This window comes from Oncorhynchus mykiss, chromosome 29 (assembly GCF_057628025.1).
Source record: "Oncorhynchus mykiss isolate SJ-2025 chromosome 29, ASM5762802v1, whole genome shotgun sequence".
Classification (NCBI taxonomy): domain Eukaryota; kingdom Metazoa; phylum Chordata; class Actinopteri; order Salmoniformes; family Salmonidae; genus Oncorhynchus; species Oncorhynchus mykiss.
Genome location: NC_143050.1, coordinates 20,018,055 through 20,043,903, shown reverse-complemented (window position 1 = coordinate 20,043,903; position 25,849 = coordinate 20,018,055). Strand labels below are relative to the sequence as shown.

Genomic DNA, 25,849 nt, shown 5'->3' with positions numbered 1-25,849 from the left:
TACAGACAGTACAGTGCCCTGTATCTATTATACACTCAGGGATCTGAGTCCTCTGACCCTATTGTGACCCCCAGGTCTGTTCCAGAGAGCCATAGCCCAGAGTGGCTCAGCCATCTCCAGCTGGTCGGTCAACTACCGACCCCTCATGTACACCCAGATCCTGGCTAAGAAGGTAGGCTGCAGCTACGGGGACACAGGCGACCTGGTGGAGTGTCTGAGGAGGAAAACCTTCAGGGAGCTGGTGGACCAGGACATCCAGCCGGCCAGATATCATATCGCCTTCGGCCCAGTGGTGGATGGAGACGTGGTGCCCGACGACCCTGAGATTCTCATGCAACAGGTCGGACTCAGCCTCTAGCTCCAAAACAACATGTCTATTCTGTCTTTCAATTATTCTTAACTATATTTCTATCTGTCTTTCTCACAGTCTTTTATGTATTTGGCATTTTTATGCAACGTCTGCTATTACTGTTTCTATCGCAGTGTCTTTTTCTACCTCCATGTTCTGTGATGCTGTGTGTGTGTGCTGCCACCAGGGGGAGTTCCTGAACTATGACATCCTGCTGGGAGTGAACCAGGGAGAAGGGCTGAAATTTGTGGATGACAGTGAGGGGGATGATGGGATCTCTGCAGCCTCTTTTGACTACACCATCTCCAACTTTGTGGACAACCTGTATGGATACCCTGAGGGTGAGAGTTTGTTATAAATGTTCTCATACACACAAACATATTTGTCGCCCCCACAGGAGCAGAAGTAATGCTCCACTTACGTGTGTTAATAATAGATAAATATTTTATTTTGCAATGCTTTAGTATTTCATTGGTGGTTATTCAAGGGCTCTCTGTTCCTTAACCTCCCCATCTTTTGTTACTCTCTAATCTATCTCTTGCTCTGATTCTATGTCTCCTCTCTCTTTCTCTCTCTCTCTTTCTCTCTCTCTCTCTCTCTCTCTCTCTCTCTCTCTCTCTCTCTCAGGGCTTTATTGGCATGGGAAACATGTGTTAACATTGCCAAAGCAAGTGAGGTAGACAACATATAAAGTGAAAAACAACAAAAATTAACAGTAAACATTACACATACAGAGGTTTCAAAACAGTAAAGACATTACAAATGTCATATTATATACAGTGTTTTAACAATGTACAAATGGTTAAAATCTTGCTGCTGTGATGGCACACTGTGGAATTTCACCCAGTAGATGGGAGTTTTTCAAATTTGGATTTGTTTTCGAATTCTTTGTGGATCTGTGTAATCTGAGGGAAATATGTCTCTCTAATATGGTCATACATTGGGCAGGAGGTTAGGAAGTGCAGCTCAGTTTCCACCTCATTTTGTGGGCAGTGAGCACATAGCCTGTCTTCTCTTGAGAGCCATGTCTGCCTACGGCGGCCTTTCTCAATAGCAAGGCTATGCTCACTGTCTGTACATAGTCAAAGCTTTCCTTAATTTTGGGTCAGTCACAGTGGTCAGGTATTCTGCCGCTGTGTACTCTCTGTTTAGGGCCAAATAGCATTCTAGTTTGCTCTGTTTTTTTGTTAATTCTTTCCAATGTGTCAAGTAATTATCTTTTTGTTTTCTCATGATTTGGTTGGGTCTAATTGTGCTGTTGTCCTGGGGCTCTGTAGGGTGTGTTTGTGTTTGTGAACAGAGCCCCAGGACCAGCTTGCTTAGGGGACTCTTCTCCGGGTTCATCTCTCTGTAGGTGATGGCTTTGTTATGGAAGGTTTGTGAATCACTTCCTTTTAGGTGGTTGTAGAATTTAACGGCTCTTTTCTGGATTTTGATAATTAGTGGGTATCGGCCTAATTCTGCTCTGCATGCATTATTTGGTGTTCTACGTTGTACACAGAGGATATTTTTGCAGAATTCTGCGTGCAAAGTCTCAATTTGGTGTTTGTCCCATTTTGTGAAGTCTTGGTTGGTGAGCGGACCCCAGACCTCACAACCATAAAGGGCAATGGGCTCTATGACTGATTCAAGTATTTTTAGCCAAATCCTAATTGGTATGTTGAAATTTATGTTTCTTTTGATGGCATAGAATGCCCTTCTTGCCTTGTCTCTCAGATCGTTCACAGCTTTGTGGAAGTTACCTGTGGCGCTGATGTTTAGGCCAAGGTATGTATAGTTTTTTGTGTGCTCTAGGGCAACAGTGTCTAGATGGAATTTGTATTTGTGGTCCTGGTGACTGGACCTTTTTTGGAACACCATTATTTTGGTCTTACTGAGATTTACTGTCAGGGCCCAGGTCTGACAGAATCTGTGCATAAGATCTAGGTGCTGCTGTAGGCCCTCCTTGGTTGGTGACAGAAGCACCAGATCATCGGTAAACAGCAGACATTTGACTTCGGATTCTAGCAGGGGGAGGCCGGGTGCTGCAGACTTTTCTAGTGCCCGCGCCAATTCGTTGATATATATGTTGAAGAGGGTGGGGCTTAAGCTGCATCCCTGTCTAACCCCACGACCCTGTGTGAAGAAATGTGTGTGTATTTTGCCAATTTTAACCGCACACTTGTTGTTTGTGTACATGGATTTTATAATGTCGTATGTTTTACCCCCAACACCACTTTCCATCAGTTTGTATAGCAGACCCTCATGCCAGATTGAGTCGAAGGCTTTTTTGAAATCAACAAAGCATGAGAAGACTTTGCCTTTGTTTTGGTTTGTTTGGTTGTCAATTAGGGTGTGCAGGGTGAATACATGGTCTGTTGTACGGTAATTTGGTAAAAAGCCAATTTGACATTTGCTCAGTACATTGTTTTCATTGAGGAAATGTACAAGTCTGCTGTTAATAATAATGCAGAGGATTTTCCCAAGGTTACTGTTGACACATATTCCACGGTAGTTATTGGGGTCAAATTTGTCTCCACTTTTGTGGATTGGGGTGATCAGTCCTTGGTTCCAAATATTGGGGAAGATGCCAGAGCTAAGTATGATGTTAGAGTTTTAGTATAGCCAATTGGAATTTGTTGTCTGTATATTTGATCATTTCATTGAGGATACCATCAACACCACAGGCCTTTTTGGGTTGGAGGGTTTTTATTTTGTCCTGTAACTCATTCAATGTAATTGGAGAATCCAGTGGGTTCTGGTAGTCTTTAATAGTTGATTCTAAGATCTGTATTTGATCATGTATATGTTTTTGCTCTTTATTCTTTGTTATAGAGCCAAAAAGATTGGAGAAGTGGTTTACCCATACATCTCCATTTTGGATAGATAATTCTTCGTGTTGTTGTTTGTTTAGTGTTTTCCAATTTTCCCAGAAGTGGTTAGAGTCTATGGATTCTTCAATTGCATTGAGCTGATTTCTGACATGCTGTTCCTTCTTTTTCCGCAGTGTATTTCTGTATTGTTTTAGTGATTCACCATAGTGAAGGCGTAGACTCAGGTTTTCCGGGTCTCTATGTTTTTGGTTGGACAGGTTTCTCAATTTCTTTCTTAGATTTTTGCATTCTTCATCAAACCATTTGTCATTATTGTTAATTTTCTTCGGTTTTCTATTTGAGATTTTTAGATTTGATAGGGAAGCTGAGAGGTCAAATATACTGTTAAGATTTTCTACTGCCAAGTTTACACCTTCACTATTACAGTGGAACGTTTTACCCAGGAAATTGTCTAAAAGGGATTGAATTTGTTGTTGCCTAATAGTTTTTTGGTAGGTTTCCAAACTGCATTCCTTCCATCTATAGCATTTCTTAATGTTACTCAGTTCCTTTGGCTTTGATGCCTCATGATTGAGTATTGCTCTGTTTAAGTAGACTGTGATTTTGCTGTGGTCTGATAGGGGTGTCAGTGGGCTGACTGTGAACGCTCTGAGAGACTCTGGGTTGAGGTCAGTGATAAAGTAGTCTACAGTACTACTGCCAAGAGATGAGCTATAGGTGTACCTACCATAGGAGTCCCCTCGAAGCCTACCGTTGACTATGTACATACCCAGCGTGCGACAGAGCTGCAGGAGTTGTGACCCGTTTTTGTTGGTTATGTTGTCATAGTTGTGCCTAGGGGGGCTTTATTGACATGGGAAACATATGTTTACATTGCCAAAGCAAGTTAAATAGATAATAAACAGTAACATTACACTCACAAAAGTTCCAAAATAATATATTATGTTGTAATGACATGCAAATAGTTGAAGTACAAAATGGAAAATATATTAACAGAAATATAGGTTGTATTTACAAAGGTGTTTGTTCTTCACTGGTTGCCCTTTTCTTGTGGCAACAGGTCCCAAATCTTGCTGCTGTGATGGCACACTGTGGTATTTCACCCAGTAGATATGGGAGTTTATGAAAATTGGATTTGTTTTCGATTCTTTGTGGGTCTGTGTAATCTGAGGGAAATATGTGTCTCTAGTATGGTCATACATTTGGCAGGAGGTTAGGAAGTGCAGCTCAGTTTCCACCTCATTTTGTGCACAGTGTGCACGGCAGCCTTTCTCAGTAGCAACACTATGCTCACTGAGTCTGTACATAGTCAAAGATTTCCTTCATTTTGGGTCAGTCACAGTGGTCAGGTATTCTTCCACTGTGTACTCTCTGTTTAGGGCCAAATAGCATTTTCGTTTGCTCAGTTTCTTTGTAAATTCTTTCCAATGTGTCAAGTAATTATCTTTTTGTTTTCTCATGATTTAGTTGGGTCTAATTGTGTTGCTGTCCTGGGGCTCTGTGGGGTCTGTTTGTGTTTGTGAACAGAGCCCCAGGACCAGCTTGCTTAGCGGTCTCTTCTCCAGGTCCATTTCTCTGTAGGTGATGGCTTTGTTTTGGAAGGTTTGGAAATCGCTTCCTTTTAGGTGATAGTAGAGTTTAACGGCTCCTTTCTCAATTTTGATAATTAGTGAATATCGGCCTAATTATGCTCTGCATGCATTATTTGGTGTTTTACGTTTTACTGAGGATATTTTTGCAGAATTTTGCATGCAGTGTCTCAATTTGGTGTTTTTCCCATTTTGTGAATTCTTGGTTGATGAGCAGACCCCAAACCTCACAACCATAAAGGGCAATGGGTTCTATGACTGATTCAAGTATTTTTTGCCAGATCCTAATTGGTATGTCGAATTTCATGTTCCTTGTCTCTCAGATTGTTCACAGCTTTGTGGAAGTTACAGTGGGGCAAAAAAGTATTTAGTCAACCACCAATTGTGACAGACAAAATGAGAAAAAAGAAAATCACATTGTAGGATTTTTAATGAATTTATTTGCAAATTATGGTGGAAAATAAGTATTTGGTCACCTACAAACAAGCAAGATTTCTGGCTCTCACAGACCTCTAACTTCTTCTTTAAGAGGCTCCTCTGTCCTCCACTCGTTACCTGTATTAATGGCACCTGTTTGAACTTGTTATCAGTATAAAAGACACCTGTCCACAACCTCAAACAGTCACACTCCAAACTCCACTATGGCCAAGACCAAAGAGCTGTCAAAGGACACCAGAAACAACATTGTAGACCTGCACCAGGCTGGGAAGACTGAATCTGCAATAGGTGAGCAGCTTGGTTTGAAGAAATCAACTGTGGGAGCAATTATTAGGAAATGGAAGACATACAAGACCACTGATAATCTCCCTCGATCTGGGGCTCAAGGCAAAGATCTCACCCCGTGTGGTCAAAATGATCACAAGAACAGTGAGCAAAAATCCCAGAACCACACGGGGGGACCTAGTGAATGACCTGCAGAGAGCTGGGACCAAAGTAACAAAGCCTACCATCAGTAACACACTACGCCGCCAGGGACTCAAATCCTGCAGTGCCAGACGTGTCCCCTTGCTTAAGCCAGTACATGTCCAGGCCCATCTGAAGTTTGCTAGAGAGCATTTGATCCAGAAGAAGATTGGGAGAATGTCATATGGTCAGATGAAACCAAAATAGAACGTTTTGGTAAAAACTAAACTCGTCGTGTTTGGAGGACAAAGAATGCTGAGTTGCATCCAAAGAACACCATACCTACTGTGAAGCATGGGGGTGGAAACATCATGCTTTGGGGCTGTTTTTCTGCAAAGGGACCAGGACGACTGATCCGCGTAAAGGAAAGAATGAATGGGGCCATGTATCGTGAGATTTTGAGTGAAAACCTCCTTCCATCAGCAAGGGCATTGAAGATGAAACGTGGCTGGGTCTTTCAGCATGACAATGATCCCAAACACACCGCCCGGGCAACGAAGGAGTGGCTTCGTAAGAAGCATTTCAAGGTCCTGGAGTGGCCTAGCCAGTCTCCAGATCTCAACCCCATAGAAAATCTTTGGAGGGAGTTGAAAGTCCGTGTTGCCCAGCAACAGCCCCAAAACATCACTGCTCTAGAGGAGATCTGCATGGAGGAATGGGCCAAAATACCAGCAACAGTGTGTGAAACCCTTTTGAAGACTTACAGAAAACGTTTGACCTCTGTCATTGCCAACAAAGGGTATATAACAAAGTATTGAGAAACTTTTGTTATTGACCAAATACTTATTTTCCACCATAATTTGCAAATAAATTCATTAAAAATCTTACAATGTGATTTTCAGGATATTTTTTTCTCATTTTGTCTGTCATAGTTGAAGTGTACCTATGATGAAAATTACAGGCCTCTCTCATCTTTTTAAGTGGGAGAACTTGCACAATTGGTGGCTGACTAAATACTTTTTTGCCCCACTGTGCCTGTGGCGCTGATGTTGAGGCTGAGGTATGTAATGTTTTTTGTGTGCTCTAGGGCAATAGTGTCTAGATGGAATTTGGATTCGTGGTCCTGGCAACTGGACCTTTTTGGAACACCATTATTTTTGTCCCAAGTCTGACCGAATCTGTGCAGAAGATCTAGGTGCCTCTGTGGTTCCTCCTTGGTTGGGGACCGAAGCACCAGATTTTCAGCAAACAGTAGACATTTGATTTCAGATTCTAGTAGGGTGAGGCTGGGTGCTGCAGATTGTTCAAGTTCCCTCGCCATTTCATTGAAATATATGTTGAAGAGGGTGGGGCTTAAGCTACATCCCTGTCTCAACCCCGGCCCTGTGGAAAGAAATGTGTATGTTTGAAAAAAAAACAATTTTAACTGCACACTTGTTATTTGTGTACATGGATTTTATGTCATATGTTTTTCCCCCAACACCACTTTCCATCAATTTGTATAGCAGACCCTCATGCCAAATTGAGTGGAAACCTTTTTTTTTAAATCAGCAAAGCATGAGAAGACTTTGCCTTTGTTTAGAATTTTTTGTTTGTCAATTAGGGTGCGCAGGGTAAATACGTGGTCTGTCGTAGGTTAATTTGGTAAAAAGCCAATTTGACATTTGCTCAGTACATTGTTTTCACTGAGGAAATGTTTGTCTGCTGTTAATGATAATGCAGAGGATTTTCCCAGGGTTGATGTTGTTGCATATCCCCCGGGAGTTATTGGGGTCAAAGTTTTCTCCACTTTTGTGGATTGGGGTGATCAGTCCTTGGTTCCAAATATTGGGGAAGATGCCAGAGCTGAGGATGATGTTAAAGAGTTTAAGTACAGTCCATTTAAAATTGTGGTCTGTGTATTTTATCATTTAATTTAGGATACCTTCTACCACCTTTTGTCCTGTAGTTCATTTAATGTAATTGGAGAATCCAGTGGGTTCTGGTAGTCTTTAATAATTGATTCTAAGATTTGTATTTGATCACGTATTTGTTTTTGATGTTTGTTCTTTGTTATAGAGCCCAAAAGATTGGATTCCATACATATCCGTTTTGGATAGATTCATGTTGTTTGTTTAGAGTTTTCCAATATCCCAGAAGTGGTTAGAGAATATGGATTCTACAATTACGTTGAGCTGATTTTTGACGTGCTGTTCCTTATTTTTCCGTAGTGTATTTCTGTATTGTTTTAGTGATTTGCCATAGTTCCCTAAAACACTTCTGTGAGCAGGCCTTTCTAATTGACCTGGCCCGTGTATCCTGGAAGGATATTGACCTCATCCCGTCAGTAGAGGATGCCTGGTTGTTCTTTTAAAGTGCTTTCCTCACCATCTTAAATAAGTATGCCCCGTTCAAAAAATGTAGAACTAAGAACAGATATAGCCCTTGGTTCACCCCAGACTTGACTGCCCTTGACCAGTGTAAAAACACCATGTGGCGTACTGCACTAGCATCGAATAGTCCCCACGGTATGCAACTTTTCAGGGAAGTCAGGAACCAATACACACAGTCAGTTAGGAAAGCAAAGGCTAGCTTTTTCAAAGAGAAATGTGCATCCGGCAGCACTAATTTCAAAAAGTTTTCGGACACTCTAAAGTCCTTGGAGAATAACAGTACCTCCTCCCAGCTGCCCACTGCACTGAGACAAGGAACCACTGTCACCACTGATAAATCCACGATAATCGAGAATTTCAACAAGCATTTCTCTACGACTGGCCATGCTTTCCACCTGGCTACCCCAACTATGGCCAACAGCTCTGCACCCCCCACAGCATCCGACCAAGGCAAGTATAAAGGCAAGTATAAACACCATGGGACCACGCAGCCGTCATACCGCTCAGGAAGGAGACGCGTTCTAGAGATGAACATACTTTGGTGTGAAAAGTGCAAATCAATCCCAGAACAACAGCAAAGGACCTTGTGAAGATGCTGGAGGAAACAGGCACAAAAGTATCTATATCCACAGTAAAACAAGTCCTATATCAACATAACCTGAAAGGCCACTCAGCGAGAAATAAGCCACTGCTCGAAAACCGCCATAAAAAAGCCAGACTACGGTTTGCAACTGCACACGGGGACAAAGATCGTACTTTTTGGAGAAATGTCCTCTGGTCTGATGAAACAAAAATATAATTGTTTGGCCATAATGACCACCGTTATGTTTGGAGGAAAAGCAGGCTTGCAAGCTGAAGAACACCATCCTAACCGTGAAGCACGGGGTGGCAGCATCATGTTGTGGGGGTGCTTTGCTGCAGGAGGGACTGGTGCACTTCACAAAATAGATGGCATCATAAGGCAGGAACATTTTGTGGATCTATTGGATACATCTCGAAATCAGTCAGGAAGTTAAAGCTTGGTCGCAAATTGGTCTTCCAAATGGACAATGACCCCAAGCATACTTCCAAAGTTGTGGCAAAATGGCTTAAGGACAACAAAGTCAAGGTATTGGAGTGGCCATCACAAAGCCCTGACGTCAATCCTGTAGAGAATGTGTGGGCAGAACTGAAAAAGCGTGTGCAATGGTCTGATATGGGGGGGCAATATAGGGTGTGGCCAGGGTCTGCTTGGTGTGGTCTTAGTTGGTTGGTGTGTGGCTGGTGATGCTGTGGTGTGGGTGTAGGTCCTCTTGGCATGGGTTCCCTTGGTGCAGGTCCTTCGGGAGGGGGTCTTGCAGGTCTGGGAGGGTGTCTTGCTGGTCTGGGCGGGGTGTCCGTTGCTCTGTTGCTCCTGTGTGAGGTGTTGGGGCTACGGTTGAGGATGACGTCCTTCAGGTGCGTGCCGACGTCCTTCAGGGTCCTGGAAAAAGTTGGGATTGCTGCCTTGTGGAGGTGGACCTGGTCGTAAAGGCTGTTAAAGTCCAGGGTGGAGTGGTGGGCCAGGTAGACATTTAGGTTTTGAGGCACAGTCTTGCGAAATGCTTGCATTCACCCGCTGTATGGTGGCAGGGTGAAAGTATTTTTGTGGTAGCAGGGTGGAGATAAACACTTGTGTGCTGGGGTGAGTGGAAGAAGCTTTTTCAATCACTCCCAGCCTTGCTGGCTTGTCTGGTGGAGTGTCCTGCTCTCTGTCACACCTCAGCCTTCTGACCTCGTCCTTCAATGCCATGTGTGCCTCTTTAGGTTCTCTCACATCAGTCCGTAGAGCAGCCAGCTCTCTCAGACAGCCGTCCATCGTCACATTCTGCCCTCCAGGTCTTGTTGTGCTTGTCTGTTTTGTGGGGGTTTTCTGTCTGGATTGTGTGGACTAGCTCTCTGAGCTCCAACACGTCTCTCTCCAGCTCTATGAATTCATCCCTCTCAATGATGGAGGAGCAGTGCAGTTGTGGAACCTGGGTGTGTTCAGTGCTGGGGGGGGGGGGGGGGGGGGGTCTATCCTCGTCTGCAGGACAGTTTGAAGAGGTGTGATCAGACTCACTCAGGATGGGGAGTCATCACAGGGAGAGCTTTTCCTGCTGTGCTCGCTCTTTATCCCGTAAAGTCCTGCATGAGGATGCCCTGCACCATATCTGTCCCAGACTTGTACACGCTGACAGATGTTGTTTCAATTTCCTGAATGTCTAGTATTCTGAGTTTCCACCCTGGGCCAATACCCTCTCTGTTGGGGTAGTGTGCTCTTACAGCACTGTGCTATGCCAGGGGAGGGTCTGTGTGGGAAATGAAGTTGCTTACGTTCCCCTCTTTGTAGCAGTCAGCAAATAATGTTTCTGGATTGTCCTTGAGGAGTTTTTTTTAATACTTATTCCTGCAGTGTTATTTTTATTATACATAGGGTGCTGTATTGTAATGACCTCTGGACAGGGATAAGCCATTGGGGCTTCAAAGGTCGCTAAATTTGGGTGGGGAGAGCTGTGAAACTCTCCTGCCATTGTTGGGTTCAAGAGCTTTCACACATCTGACTTCACACCTCAGTGCTAATTGAAGGTGCTGCCAGGTCTGTTCTGTCCTAGCATTTTGGTAGCTTAGTATACTTATTTACTTAACTTTATATAACAAAATTACCTAGAGATGGTCTTTTTGGCTTCAGAAGTAGCTTCAGACTGAATATTACTCACTCAGTTCTGTGTTGGATGGTATTTCTAGGTTCCGCAGTGTTTCTTCTGCAGGTTTTGGTTTGTTAGAAGTTTTCTCTTGATAGTCCCTACTCTCATTCTCTGCCCCCCCCCCCCCCCCACCTGTCTCTCCCCCCTCTGTCTCTCTAATCTTTCTCTTGCTCTCATTCTCTGTCTCTACACTTTCTCTCACTCTAATCTCTCTCTTGCTCGTTCTCTGTCTCTCCTCCCTTTCTCTGCTTCTCCCCCTCTCTCTGTCTCTCTCTCATCTCTTTGTCTCCCCCTCTCTGTCTCTCCACACTCTCTCTGTCTCCCTAATCCCTCTCTTGGTCTCATTCTCTCTCCCCTTTCTCTCTCTCTCTCTCTCTCTCTCTCTCTCTTGCTCATTCTCTCTCTCTCTCTCTCTCTCTCTTGCTCATTCTCTCTCTCTCTCATCTCTATATTGCTCTCTCTGTGTCTCACCCCATCTGTCTGTCTCCAGGTAAGGACATCCTGAGAGAGACCATAAAGTTCATGTACACAGACTGGGCCGACAGGGACAACATAGACATGAGGAGGAAGACCCTGCTGGCACTGTTCACAGATCACCAGTGGGTGGCGCCAGCTGTGGCCACAGCCAAGCTGCACGCTGAGTTCCAGTCTCCTGTCTACTTCTACACCTTCCACCACCACTGCCAGACGGAGGCCCGGCCAGAGTGGGCGGACGCGGCCCACGGGGATGAGCTGCCCTACGTGTTTGGGGTCCCCATGGTGGGAGCCACAGACCTGTTCCCCTGTAACTTCTCCAAGAATGACGTCATGCTCAGTGCTGTGGTCATGACCTACTGGACCAACTTTGCCAAGACCGGGTCAGTACTGAACCTAGACAGGACCTAGACACAGCACTGAGATATCAAATTAGAAACATGCTCTATCAGATGCATACAGTACATGCTCAATTATTTTGATAATCTTTCATCTTTCTTTCCTTCCTTTTTTCCTTCCTTCCTTCTCTCTCTTGTTCTCTTTTTTTCCATCAGGGATCCCAACCTGCCTGTCCCTCAGGACACTAAGTTCATCCACACCAAGCCCAACCGCTTTGAGGAGGTCATCTGGACCAAGTTCAGCTCCAAGGACAAGCAGTACCTCCATATTGGCCTGAAGCCCCGCGTCAGGGACAACTACCGGGCCAACAAGGTGGCCTTCTGGCTGGAGCTGGTGCCTCACCTGCACTCCCTGCATGAGGATATCAACCCCATCACCACCCGGCTGCCACCTGGAGGAGGAGGTCCCCGCGTCCACCGGCCTGGCCCCCCTGGGGCACGCTCTACCCGCCACCCCGTCATCTCCACCAACCCCTCTGAACCCGAGCCAGACCCCTCCGAGCCGCCCCGCCGCAACCCGTTCCCCGACGAGATAAGGGACTACTCCACGGAGCTGAGTGTGACTGTGGCTGTGGGCGCCTCGCTGCTCTTCCTCAACGTGCTGGCCTTCGCAGCGCTCTACTACAAACGGGACAAGCGCCACGAGCTGCTGCAGAGACGCCACCGCCGCTTGTCCCCCCAGCGTGGCATGGGCACCGCCATGGGCTTGGGCATGGGAGGGGTGGGTGCCCCGTCCCACAATGACCTGGCACTGAGCCAGGAGGAGGAGCTCATGTCCCTGCAGATGAAGCAGCAGAGAGTAGAGATGGAGCATGGTATCGGCACGCCCCTCCCTTCCCGTGGTCTCCATGGCGACCTGGAGCCGCTGCGGGCGCAGGTGGGCCCGCCGGACTACACGCTGGCGCTGCGGCGGGCACCGGAGGACGTGCCGCTGATGACGGCAAACACCATCACCATGATGCCCAGCACTATCAGCGGCATGCAGCCCCTCCACCCCTTCAACACCTACCCCCCCGCCCCGGCACCCTCCACCACCCCCACCCCCGGCCACAGCAACAACGCCCTGCCACACCAACACTCCACCACCCGCGTATAGGACCAGGCATAACCTCTGGATCAGCAGAGATACAAATGAACACCACACAGACTGGTCCTCTCCTTCTTCTCTCTCTTACTGGGGTCATCCTCTCTTCTTTTTCTGTGTTGCTTTTTTCTCTTTCTCCGTGTCATTCTGTTCTCTGTCAATCTCCCCATGAGGCTGTGTTATCGCCCCCTACTGTTGGGATGCATGGCTCAGTCTGACTCAGGCTGTGGGCTGCTGGGACAAAGACTATCATTACCCAACTAACACATCTCTATCACACATCTTCCAACCTGTTCATATGTCTGTACAATCTGGGTATTTCACTCTCTTTCTCTCTCTCACTCTCTATCTTCCTCTCTCTCTCAAACAATATTACTGTTCTTCTTCTCTCTGCCTCCCACTCACTTCTCTCCATGTCTGTTCCTATAGCTCTTGATCACAACGTTCACACAATCCTCCCAGTCTCATTTTCATCCTATTTCTCTCTTGCGCAAATCACTTCTCCTCTTTGGAGTCTTTTATACAAACACATAAATGTAAATTATGTATTATTGATAAATTGTAAGGATATGAATGAAAAAGGTGAGATCCTGATATCTCGTTTTTACCAGCATTCTTGGTGCCAAGTACTGTGATAACGCTCTTCTTTCAATGGGGTCCAATGGACCACCTGGAGAGGCCCATCCTGACTTGATCTTACACAAGGAATTATCATAATCAAAAAAGTGCCAGACGTGTCATCTTTCTTTTTGATCTTTTGCAATTTATTTTTGTTTTTACTGCATTCAGTGTTGCACCTTGGCTGGGCTCTACTCAACGGGGAAAATATTAAATATGTCCATGTAAAAAATATGAGAGAATATTAAGATTTATAACTGTTTTTTTTGTCTGGGATCTTCTGCATGATTTTTATTTTCTAATTGGAGGATGGACATCAGAGTGGAAATCTAGAATTCTTCCTTTTTATTTCCAGGTTTGGCCTTGTTTTTTTTCTTGTTTTTTTTCTTTTCTTAAAGTACTTTCTTTTTGTTTTTTACGTCAGCTGAACTTCGTGCACAAGAAAACTATCTTCTATTCTGTAGATACTTCAAAAAGGCTTTCAAGAGATGAATATTGACTATGATTATAACAAGGACAACAAATATGTCCTTTATTTTTTTCCTTTCTTATCACTGAGGCTGTTCCACAAGCACCTGCCGCCCTGAAAGACTGATGGAAGCCCCCTCTCTCTCTCTCCCTCGTTTTATTTCTCTCATTACTTTACCTGTGGAGTGTTGCACGGTCGACTGAAGGAAACATTGTTGGACTTTACCACTCCATCAGCTTGCAGTGTTTGTCCATGATAGACTAATACTTGTTTTTGAATGGTGAAAATGTCATACTTCACGTGGATTGCCTCAATGATAAAAACTGATAGAATTCTACACATTTTCCCGGGAATAAAGGGTTGTCTCTGAACAATTATCTTCGTTTTAAGCACTCCTCTCCTCAGTGGACTTTTAGCTACGTGCTTCAGGTTTTTGGAGACTGGGTATGACTCTGTCTTTTCAAATCCACTTCTGTTGTTCTGAGTGGAGAGGGTGCAGGGGGAGAGGGTGCAGGGGGTATGAGGGGGGCTCAGACAGACTGACTGACATACTGTAGGTCAAAGGTGAAAAGCCTTGTACGCACGTTTTAGATCTTTCAACCGCACAACTGAACACAGGGACACAATGAACTCTGGACATTCATGAAAAAAAAACTGTTACAGAACAGATGTTGAGACAATACGAAAAACCTTGACATCAAAACCAACAGCGACGATGGAGAGATGACTCTTCAGAAGAAGCCTGACATGTCTCCGATGCACTGAGGATGCGTTCTAAATCTTGAGTAGAAAAAAACATTTGATACACATTACTCACATATACACAGAAAAAAACAAACCTGGCAGGATTGAGTTCCCCATGTTTTTCCTGTTCTGTTTCCTGTCTTGTTTTGGGATGATGATGATCACACTGGGGTTAGACTGGCATCTGTCACAGGGGCCGGGACTCAGAGAAAATAACAAAACAAACACCATCGAAAACAAACTGTACATTTTTTTAAGTGTAAGAGAACAAAGTGGTATTTGTACATATTATGTTTATGGTTTGGTTTATGAGTGAACGGTGAAATCTTTCCTTTGTGACAGCAGGTGCAAGTTCAGACGGCTGATCCGTTGTTGGTTGATTCTCTTTCATTTCTTAGATTTTCAAGGTCAAAGTACAACAAGTTATGGGAACATGTAGACAGTTATTAACATACATGAATGATCTGTGAACTACATCTAAAATCCTAGCATGATTGAGTTCAACATAATAGCAGTAGGTAAGGGGATATGGCTCAGGTTTCTCTAGGGTAGAAAGGACATACTGGATGTGTGTGGGGTTTTGGATGGAGGTGGGCATTACTTGCACAATTGTCAATTGCCACATCAATCATGAAGACAGATTTTGTTTGGATTAATTTAAGATGAGCCTTCTGCATCCGTTAAGTGGCCAAAGATAAGAGCTGCATAAATAGCAGATTTAGATAGAATACAGAGAAAAAGAAAATAGGAGAGTGATCAAGAGCGAGAGACAGAAGGAAAGAAAACCGGAAGGCACTGATGGAGAGTGGTAGAGATAAAGCCATGGTTTGAAACTGTGCTCAACCCAAACCTACAGAACTAGGAAACTTGAATCTTGATGGCGGTGCTGTTGGTACTTGTTAGTGACACTCACTGTCCTGAGATATGACATACAGTATTACCCATAGCTTAGAACAGGTACAGTATGTTGTCAACTCCTTTGTACTATTTAGTCTTGTTTCAGACTCTGATGGTTGTGGTTGCTTTGCTATCCTTTACTATAATGTCTGCCATGCACACTCTCTGTTTAAGTCATTTTCTGGGAATATCAGCCCACCTGTTTGCTGTCCATTTGAGAGGCCCATGTTTCCAAAAAGGAAAAGTGAAAAAATACAGTATTTTTCTAAAAAAAAATATATATATATATATATATATATATATATATATGACTGAAATTTGGAAACCAGGGATATGGCAGCCAACAGACTCTGGAAGCACACTCTCACCAAGTTTACACAGTGACACTAAAGTCTGACTTTGGCTCAATGTTACAAAGAAACATTACAAGGATGCAAATCTCTACTTTTCCAAGGTTCACGCTGGGTTGCCCAAAAAGGTTTGCACCTGTTTGTCTCTGTTTTCATTTAGTCTGAAATCAGCACTTACTGGAGGATTAAGACACTGTAAGGAAGCATAACGAACGGGTTTAAAGAATGAAGTTAATATTTCTATTTCATATAGAGGCTATTACAGACTGTATGTTGTGCACCTGAAATGGAGAACATTAAAAATACATTCTTAAACAAATTATCACATTTGCCTCCCTGTTATTGTCTATGAACACACAACATCTAATTATTTAAATCGATAATCTGTGAGTGGTTGCTGATCTGATTAATCATTTCCCATGTTGACATACTTTGGTTGGTGTTCTTTTGTGTGTTTTTTGTTTTGGGTGAGCATTTGGTCTATATGCACAAATATGAGATGATTTCCTGATGATGTCTTTTTCTTTTTATAGCCATAGAGCTGTTCTTTGTGTATGCGGGGTCTAAGTAGGGCAATGATGTCACGGTCTATCCAGCAGAGGGCAACAGAGTGCAGAACTGTCTCCAGGAACTGAACTCATTCTCATCTTCAATTCTCCACCTGCCAGGCCGGAAGAGCTGTATGTGCTGCCTGGTGGTGAAATACAATGTCTGCTCTGACCCCAAAGACAGGGTGAGCCAGAGAAAGGTAGAGAGAGGGGGCATGGAGGGAGGGAGGGGTACAGACAGACAGAGGGCAGAAGTGAGAAGTGATCAATACATTGTCTTGCAGCAAAGTGTACCTGTGGTCTGAATTATAACGGCACTGAGCAAGTATATTACATGAACACACAAACACTGACTTCAGTATGTTAAACCTTAGCATCAATGAGAAACCTATGGTTCAAAGACTAAAAGGGACACACTCATATATGAAAATAGAGATTTATATAAAAACACGGTTAAGACAAGTTTAATGCAAGCTGTATAAATAGAACATAATATACAATTCTTGGATTTAGGACTTTATATATGATCTTCTATGATGTGTTCCATCTGTAGCTTATTCCAGTGCATGCATCAGAGCTCTTTGGCAGTACTGCTAGGTAGTATGAGGAACTGGTGAGGTCAATGAGCTGTAGAACTTCCGTTTTTTTCTCTCTCACTCATTCATGTTCTCACCAACTCCACCCACAGGGAACTTACTTATCCACCAGTTTTTGTCCGGTCAGCAATCACCTTGTCTACACATTCCATACTGGTAAGCCATTCAGAGACTTCGTCCAATCACCTCATCCTCTCTCTAAACAACGGTCCAATCACAGAGGAAAGCTCCAATCAAGTGCTGTTCTGTTGACAGGCAGGTGCGTTGGTGAGCAGCAGGCGAACCTTCCCTCGTAGGAAGTTGGTGTGGACATGGAGCAGCTCAGATAAGGACGACACCTTCCTAGTCACTAAGTCACCTACTGCTGGTGCTGGAGGAAGGGGCAGGTCCTGTTCAATGGATGGGAGGAAGAACAAGGTTTAGTACACAACCCTGGGAAAAAAAGCACCACTCATCTGTTCTGTGGAAGAGGGTCTATTCCAGGTTCTTCTTGGCCTGCTACTCCATACGAAACCGTATGCAGCCAAATAGAACCCCCATTCTGTCACCTTTCCACTAACTTCCACTGCCATACCCGGCCTGCTCAATGCCATCTCAGTCACTGAACTGCAGTACCCTTAAAAGGCACAAGTTTCTGAGAAGAGTGGCGCCTCTGACAGAAAAGCAAACAAAGCGTGGCAGGTAGGCGGTGGTACACTGAGGGGAGAGGGCAGAGAGGACAAGGGAATGTCTGGCTGACTGTACCCATCACAGGCTTCTCTAGGGTAGGGGGAAGCATTCGGAATTTTGGATGAAAAGCATGCCCAAATTAAATGGCCTGCTACTCAGGCCCAGAAGATATGATATGCATATAACTGGTAGATTTGGATAGAAAACACTCTAAAGTTTCCAAAACTGTTAAAATAATGTCTGTGAGTATAACAGAACTGATTTGGCAGGCGAACACCTGAGAAAAATCCATTCATTTTTTGGTTTTGTAGTTTTCTATTCAATGCCATTACAGTATCCATTGACTTAGGACTCAATTTGCAGTTCCTATGCCTTCCACTAGATGGCATCAGTCTTTAGAAATTGTTTCAGGCTTGTATTCTTATAAATGAGGGAGTAAGACCAGTCTGAATGAGTGGACCCTGAAGTGTCACAGAGCTTTTTCATGTGCAAGAGAGTGCATTTCTTGTTTACCTTTTATATTGATGACGTTATTGTCCGGTTGAAATATTATAGATCATTTAGGCTAAAAACAACCTGAGGATTGAATATAAACATCGTTTGACATGTTTCTATGAACTTTACGGATACAATTTGGATTTTTCGTCTGCCTATTTTGACTGAGTTTGAGCCTGTGGATTACTGAAGAAAATGCGCAACAAAACTGAGATTTTTGGATATAAAGAGACTTTATCGAACAAAAGGAACATTTATTGAGTAAATGAATGTCTGCTGAGTGCATCCATATGAAGATCATCAAAGGTAAGAGATTAATTTTATCTCTATTTCTGAGTTTTGTAACACTTCTGCTTGGCTGGTTACTGTTTGTAATAATTTGTCAACTGGGCTATGTTCTCAAATAATCGTAAGGTATGCTTTCGCCGTAAAGCATTTTAAAAATCTGACACCGTGGTTGGATTCACAAGAAGTTAATCTTTAAACCTCTGTAAAATATGTTTTGTTTTCTGAATTTTTATAATGAGTATTTCTGTATTTGAATTTGGCGCTCTGCAATCTCACTGGATGTTGGCCAGATGGGACGCTAGCGTCCCACATAGCCTAGAGAGTAATGGCTGGAACGTGGGAGGACGTGTGTTGGATACCATTGCATTCACTCCATTCCAGGCATTGTTTTTAGATGTCCTCCCTGCACCAGCCTCCTTTGGTACCTTTGTTCCATGACCTTTCCAAGAACACTTATCTATTCCCAATGAGGCTCTCTGCAGGGGAGGTTCAGTACAGTACAGTCGAGTATAGTACGTACAAACTGACTCACACATACGGTGTCACGCCCTGCTCTGTTTCACTTCTTTGTGCTTGTCTCCACCCCCCTCCAGGTGTCACCCATCTTCACCATTATTCCCTGTGTATTTATACATGTGTTCTCTGTTTGTCTGTTGCCAGTTCACTTTGTTCGTAGAATCCCTACCAGCATTTTGTTTCCCTGCTCCCACCTGTTTCCTTGCTCCTGTTTTCTAGTTTCCCGGTTCTGACCGTTCTGCCTGCCTTGACCCTGAGCCTGCCTGTCATCCTGTACCTTTGCCCCACTACTCTGGATTACCGACCTCTGCCTGACCTGGGCCTGCGCCTGCTTGCTGTTTTGTACCTTACAACCTTTCTGGATTATTGACCCCTGCCTGCCTTGACCTGTCGTTTGCCTGTCCCTGTTTAAGGAATAAACTTTTCAACACTGTCTGCACGGGGTCATACCTTAAAACGTGATATACGGTAGAAACAGAGACACAAAATATATCTGATAAGTGGGATAGGAGTTTTTCCTGGTTAGGTCATGTGATCAGGAATAACTCTGGGCCTATTGGCTTTACCATGTGATCAGACCAGGAACTCTCCTGGCCCTACATAACAAAAAGGTTCACACCACAGTCCCATCCACTGGCCATGCTGTAGACGAGACACTCACACTCCTCAGTGAGTCACCTGGATGTGGAGGCTGCGCAGCACCTGGCCCAGGCTGTGGATGTTGCTCTTGTTGTTGTCGATGAGGATCTGCACGGCAACACGGCTCACTGACTCCCTCACAGCACCCAGGGCCTGGCCGAACAGAGACATCCCCGACTGGACCTCCAAAGCCTGCTCCTCAGTCTGGGAATACACACATACACGCATTATATACATGCGTAGGCTAAAACAAAACTCACAGAATGTCATAATACATTATCATTATATAGCTAAAGATGCATGCACATTAGGGTGAATCCTGTATTAATGGGTACACTGTACAGAAATACATGTATTGGCAGTTAGAGCTCAGTGGACTCAATGGACTCCATGTAAGTTCAAATCAAATCAAATGTTAACTTTGTAAACAATAGGTGTGGCCTAACAGTGAAATGCTTACTTACGGGCCCTTCCCAGCAATGCAAAGAAAGAAAATAGAAAAGTAAAACATAATAATAATAAACGTAATAATAAAATAATATATGTTGCACAATGAATAACTTGGCAATATACAAAGGGTACCAGTACCGAGACAATGTACAGGGGTATGAGATAATTGAGTTAGATATGTACTGTGCATATAACTAGAAATAAAGTGACAGATAGTAAACAGTAGCAGCGGCGTATGTGATGAGTCAAAAAAGTTAGTGTAAAAAGGGTCAATGCAGATAGTCCGGGTAGCTATTTGGTTGACTATTTCACTAACTCTTTTGCAGTCTTATGGCTTGGGGGTAGAAGCTGTTCAGGGTCCTGTTGGTTCAAGACTTGGTGCACCAGTCCCACTTGCTGTGCAGTAGCAGAGAGAACAGTCTATAACTTGGGTGGCTTGAGTCTTTGACAATTTTTAGGGCTTTCCACTGATACCGCCTGGTATAGAGGTCCTGGATGGTAGGGAGCTCGGCACCAGGGATGTACTGAGCCGTCTGCACCACCCTCTGTAGCGCCTTGCGGTCGGTTGCCAAGCAGTTGCCATACCAAGCGGTGATGCAGCCAGTCAAGATGCTCTTAATGGTGCAGCTGTGGAACTTTTTGAGGATCTTTTTGAGGATCTATCCATGTCAAATCTTTTCAGCTTCCTGAGGGGGAAGAGGTGTTGTCGTGCCCTCTTCACCACTGTGTTGGTGTTTTTGGACCATGATAGATGTGATGTGGACACAGAGGAACTTAAAGCTCTCGACCCGCTCCGCTACAGCCCTGTCGATGTGAATGGGGGCGAGCTTGGCCCTTCATTTCCTGTAGTCCATGATCAGCTCCTTTGTCTTGCTGAGGTTGAGGGAGAGGTTCTTGTCCTGCCACTCTTCCAGGTCTCTAACCTACACCCTATAGGCTGTCTCATCATCGTCGGTGATCAGGCCTACCACCGTTATGTCATCTGCAAACTTAATGATGGTGTTGGAGTCATCCGTGGCCATGCAGGTGAACAGGGAGTACAGGAGGGGACTAAGCACACACCCTTGAGGGGTTCCCGTGTTGAGGGTCAGCGTGGCGTCTCTGTTGTTGCTTACCCTCACCACCTGGGGGCGTACCATCAGGAAGTCCATGATCCAGTTGCAGAGGGAGGTGTTCTGTCCCAGGGTCCTTAGCTTAGTAATGAGCATGGAGGGCACTATGATGTTGAACGCTGAGCTGTAGTCAATGAATAGCATTCTCACATAGGTAAAAAAAGAGGAAGGGAAGGGAAGCGCTGCTAAGGTACACAATAGTAGGTTTTGGGAGACAGAAGATGCTCTTTGGTAAAAGGGGTAAATTGGTCGTCAAAAAGAAAGGAGGACCAAGGCACTCTTCATATAATTAATTCAATGGCTTTATTTGTATGGCATGTTCAATGGAAACACATTTTAAAAACATTTGGCTGCATGGCCTTCACCAGGGAGTACTCCATTGAACATGCCATACAAATAAAGGCATTTTAATTAATTATATGAAGAGTTCCTTGGTCCTCCTTTCTTTTTGATTCTCATGTAGGTGTTCCTTTTGTCCAGGTGGGAAAGGGCAGTGTGGAATGCAATAGAGATTGCGTCATCTGTGGATCTGTTGAGGCAGTATGTGAATTGGAGTGGGTCCAGGGTGTCTGGGATGATAAGTGTTGATGTGAGCCATGATCAGCCTTTCAAAGCATTTCATGGCTACAGATGTGAGTGCTACTGGGCGATAGTCATATAGACATCTTACCAATATTGGTGCACAATTTCTACTTAAAATATCAAAGGGCACTCATCAAAAAGCACTCATTTCGTGGAACAACTCAGGTATTGAACTGATAGACAGGTACTCACATCCTTTGTCTCCCAGACTACAAAGTCAACATTTGTCAGAGGAACCACAAATGTGCCTGTCACTCCACACCCTGCCTTGCAACCTCGCTGCAAGAGGGAAGGAAGGCAAGACATATTGACACAGTTAGGGTAAGATGAGACACACCGACAGATCAAACACACTAACAAAGCTGAATTGTCTCTGCACATAATACACTCTGGTAGTATCATCATCCACCTTCTAATGTGACATTTTTCAAACATTTAAAAGTAGCTCAGGTCCATGATTGTTAGACCTCAGCTCACCAGAGCGGTCTCTGTGTCGCGGGCCTCCATGATGAAGCGATCCAGGACGCGGGGGTCACAGATGGGCCTGACAGGAGAAGGGAGGCCTCGTCCTGCCCACTGGAGTACCGTCAGCAGTACCACCACCGGCCCTGGGACACACACACACACACATCATCAGGCTAATGCTAGAAATGGTGGCTGAGAGCAGTTACAGACTGGCAGCAAATCTGACAATCACATAACAGGAAGTTATGTCAACCAGTTCCAGAGAATAGAAGGTCACTAGAGCAGGTACAGTGTGAAGGTTGTACAATATTAACTGACTGTTTTGACTGTTGGACTGGGAAAACCCATTCGAGCCAATACGATGGCTTCTCTATGAGGTGGGTTATAAAATCTAATTCTGATTTACTTCTGCAGAGGATTTACACAGAAGAGACATCAACCCCCTATGACAACTAACTCCCAGGTTTCACGGATTTATTGACCAATAACTGCAGACAGGTTTGTGGCCATGCACATCATTCTAACCCTGAGAAGAACACATAAACACAATGTCAGATAAATAATCATGAGGTTATTGTGCTTGTCACTCTTACTGTAATGCATTGTTTCAGAACATAATGATACCTTACTGTATGTCATGGATTTCTGTAGAGGTACAGTTGAAGAAGTCGGAAGTTTACATACACTTAGGTTGGAGTTATTCAAACTTGTTTTTCAACCACTATACACATATTTCTTGTTAACAAAATATAGTTTTGGCAAGTCGGCTAAGACATCTACTTTGTGCATAACACAAGTAATTTTTCCAACAATTGTTTACAGATTAAGTATAATTCAAGTATAATTCACTGTATCACAATTCCAGTGGGTCAGAAGTTACATACACTAAGTTGACTGTGCCTTTAAACAGCTTGGAAAATTCCTGAAAATTATGTCATGGATTTAGAAGCTTCTGATAGGCTAATTGACATCATTTGAGTCAATTGGATGTGTACCTGTGGATGTATTTCAAGGCCTACCGTCAAACTCAGTGCCTCTTTGCTTGACATCATGGGAAAATCAAAAGAAATCAGCCAAGACCTCAGAATTTTTTTTCTCCAAATGCCTGAAGGTACCACGTTCATCTGTACAAACAATAGTATGCAAGTATGAACACCATGGGACTATGCAGCCGTCATACCGCTCAGGAAGGAGATACGTTCTGTCTCCTAGAGATGAACATACTTTGGTGCGAAAAGTGCAAATCAATCCCAGAACAACAGCAAAGGACCTTATGAAGATGCTAGAGGAAACAGGTAAAAAGTATCTATATCCACAGAAAATGAGTCCTATATCGACATAACCTGAAAGGCCGCTCAGCAAGGAAGACTCATAAAAAATCCAGACTATGGTTTCCAACTGCACATGGGAACAAAGATCGTACTTTTTGGAGAAATGTCCTCTGGTCTGATGAAACAAAAATAGAACTGTTTGGCTATAATGACTATCATTATGTTTGGAGGAAAAAGGAGGAGGCTTGCAAGCCAAAGAACACTATCCCAACTGTGAAGCACGGGGGTGGAAGCTTCATGTTGTGGGGGTGCTTTGCTGCAGGAGGGACTGGTGCACTTCACAAAATAAATGGCATCATGAGGATGGAAAATTATGTGGATATATTGAAGCAACATCTTAAGACATCAGTCAGGAAGTTAAAAATGGCTTAAGGACAACAAAGTCAAGGTATTGGAGTGGCCATCACAAAGCCTGAACTCAATCCTATAGAAAATTTGTGGGCAGAACTGAAAAAGCATGTGTGAGCAAGGAGGTCAACAAACCTGACTCAGTTACACCAGCTCTGTCAGGAGGAATGGGCCAAAATTCACCCAATTTATTTTGGGAAGCTTGTGGAAGGCTACTCGAAATGTTTGACCCAAGTTAAACAATTTAAAGGCAATGCTACCAAATACTAATTGAGTGTATGTAAACTTCTGACCCACTGGGAATATGATGAAAGAAATAAAAGCTGAAATAAATAATTCTCTCTACTATTATACCTGACATTTCACATTCTTAAAATAAAGTGGTGATCCTAATGGACTGAACACAGGGAATTTTTACTAGGATTAAATGTCAGGAATTGTGAAAAACTGAGTTTAAATGTATTTGGTTAGGGTGTATGTAAACCTCCGACTTCAACTGTATATAGGCCTAGTATATGTAAATGTATGCCTTGAACCCTTGTTGGGAAATCTAGTGAAGAAATTGAGGCCAAGTGGTTTCTTTTTTGCTTTCTTATGCAAAGTTTAATTGGAAAGGTAGATTGTCCTCATTGTCCTGCAAATATTGGAGTGACTGCTGTACACACCTTTTCTATTCATATACTGTCTATACACACCATATACACACCATTATATATAATTGTATTCAGGACTCTGACATTGTTCGTTCTGATCTTGCTCTTTCTGTTATATATATATATATATATATATATGTATGTATGTATGTATGTATGTATGTATGTATGTATGTATGTATGTATGTATGTATGTATGTATATGTATGTATGTGTATATATATATATATATATATATATATATATATATATATATATATATATATATATATATGTGTGTATGTATGTATGTGTGTGTGCATTATTATGTAATTCTAGATATTACTGCACTGTTGGAGCTAGAAAACACAAGCATTTCTTTACACCTGCAATAACGTCTGCAAATCTGTGTAAACACCCAATAAACTGCTTACTTTACGCACCAGAGAGATCGTTGCGGGCATAGTTCTATTCCTCACCCATTGACTAGATACAGCAACTCCTTGACGTTTAAATTCTGAAAACCTGGTGGTGGATGCCAATAATCATGCCATAACGATACCATTGAAGGCACCGTAGGCACGTCCATCTGAAAATATCATCTGGAAACTTTCAAACATGCGTTTGGAACTTTGCGCACAAAAGTTCATGGATAGACCTAATCTCCTTAACATGTTTGCTTCAGTATTACCGTATATTACAAAAACAGTATTGTTATCAAATAATGGTGTGCAATATATAATTTACCTGAAATGGAAGTCATTCGCAAAATGGTGCAACATGTTTAGAAGGCGCTGCTAAACAAAGTACATGTGCAATATACTCCGTAAAAAATCACTTTCTACGCCGAATTGTCTAGTATTTAGGCATACACAATATGAAATTAGCTTGAAATAGGCTTTCTCCACTTGTGTCCTTGCCCCTTGTTCAGAGCGCAATGGAATGCCTCGTGCGCACCAGAGATGAAAGCTCGATGGTCTTTCCGGGCGCGGCTATTTTCATTCTAGGTTAACCGTGTCGTGTTTTGGCAAGCTGCCATGTACTTGTTGATTTATCTTATCACACTGTATTCTGAACATACAAGTACAAGCTGTCATTCTTCAGCGGTCTGTTCTAAATGAGGAGAATGGATGGCATTGATGTACCCAGTAACCCATCTGGATTCCCACAGTGATTCGCCCATCTGATGACGTCATAAACGTTTTTGTGATCGTTTCTAGTCTTTCGTAACTGATTTAAGAATGAGGAAATGCCATATTTTACTTTGCAATGGTTGCCATATGCTTTGAATGAACATTGATTCAAATGCCTAATTGATTATTGTGCATAAATATATTTTCTCTATTGTTTTATTTGTGTGGAAAATAATTTATCACAGATAGGCCTATAGAGTCTATAAATATACAGGTAAATTGAGCCAAAGGGTTAGTTGGGCCACACCTTGTTTCTAGGACACCATCAATGGTGTAAAGT

The 25,849-nt window shown here is 43.4% G+C and overlaps 2 protein-coding genes across 3 annotated transcripts in view; one reads left to right on the top strand and one right to left on the bottom strand.

The window, feature by feature from the left end:
• The window catches only part of LOC110509402 (neuroligin-2), an 89,976-nt gene extending 73,952 nt beyond the window's left edge, over nt 1-16,024 (top strand). Inside the window, exons 6-9 of the mRNA XM_036967505.2 lie at nt 75-340; nt 537-690; nt 11,162-11,528; nt 11,700-16,024. Coding sequence (XP_036823400.1) covers nt 75-340; nt 537-690; nt 11,162-11,528; nt 11,700-12,639 — 1,727 coding nt within the window. The 3' untranslated portion in view covers nt 12,640-16,024. The remainder of the gene's footprint in view (nt 1-74; nt 341-536; nt 691-11,161; nt 11,529-11,699) is intronic.
• Nucleotides 16,025-16,702: 678 nt separating this feature from the next.
• On the bottom strand, nt 16,703-25,348 carry LOC110509923 (erythropoietin-like). Of its 2 annotated transcripts, none has more exons than XM_090226764.1 (5): nt 25,124-25,348; nt 22,078-22,208; nt 21,793-21,879; nt 19,479-19,660; nt 16,703-17,238 (listed from the first exon to the last, which is right to left on the bottom strand). In XM_090226764.1, the coding sequence occupies exons 1-4, from the start codon at nt 25,137-25,139 to the stop codon at nt 19,484-19,486; spliced, it is 411 nt and encodes a 136-aa protein (XP_090082890.1). In that variant the 5' UTR covers nt 25,140-25,348; the 3' UTR covers nt 16,703-17,238; nt 19,479-19,483. The 2 variants fall into 2 exon arrangements, with proteins under 2 accessions (XP_090082890.1, XP_021446817.1); XM_021591142.3 differs by having other exon boundaries at nt 19,496-19,660; nt 25,124-25,331.
• Nucleotides 25,349-25,849: the final 501 nt, after the last annotated feature.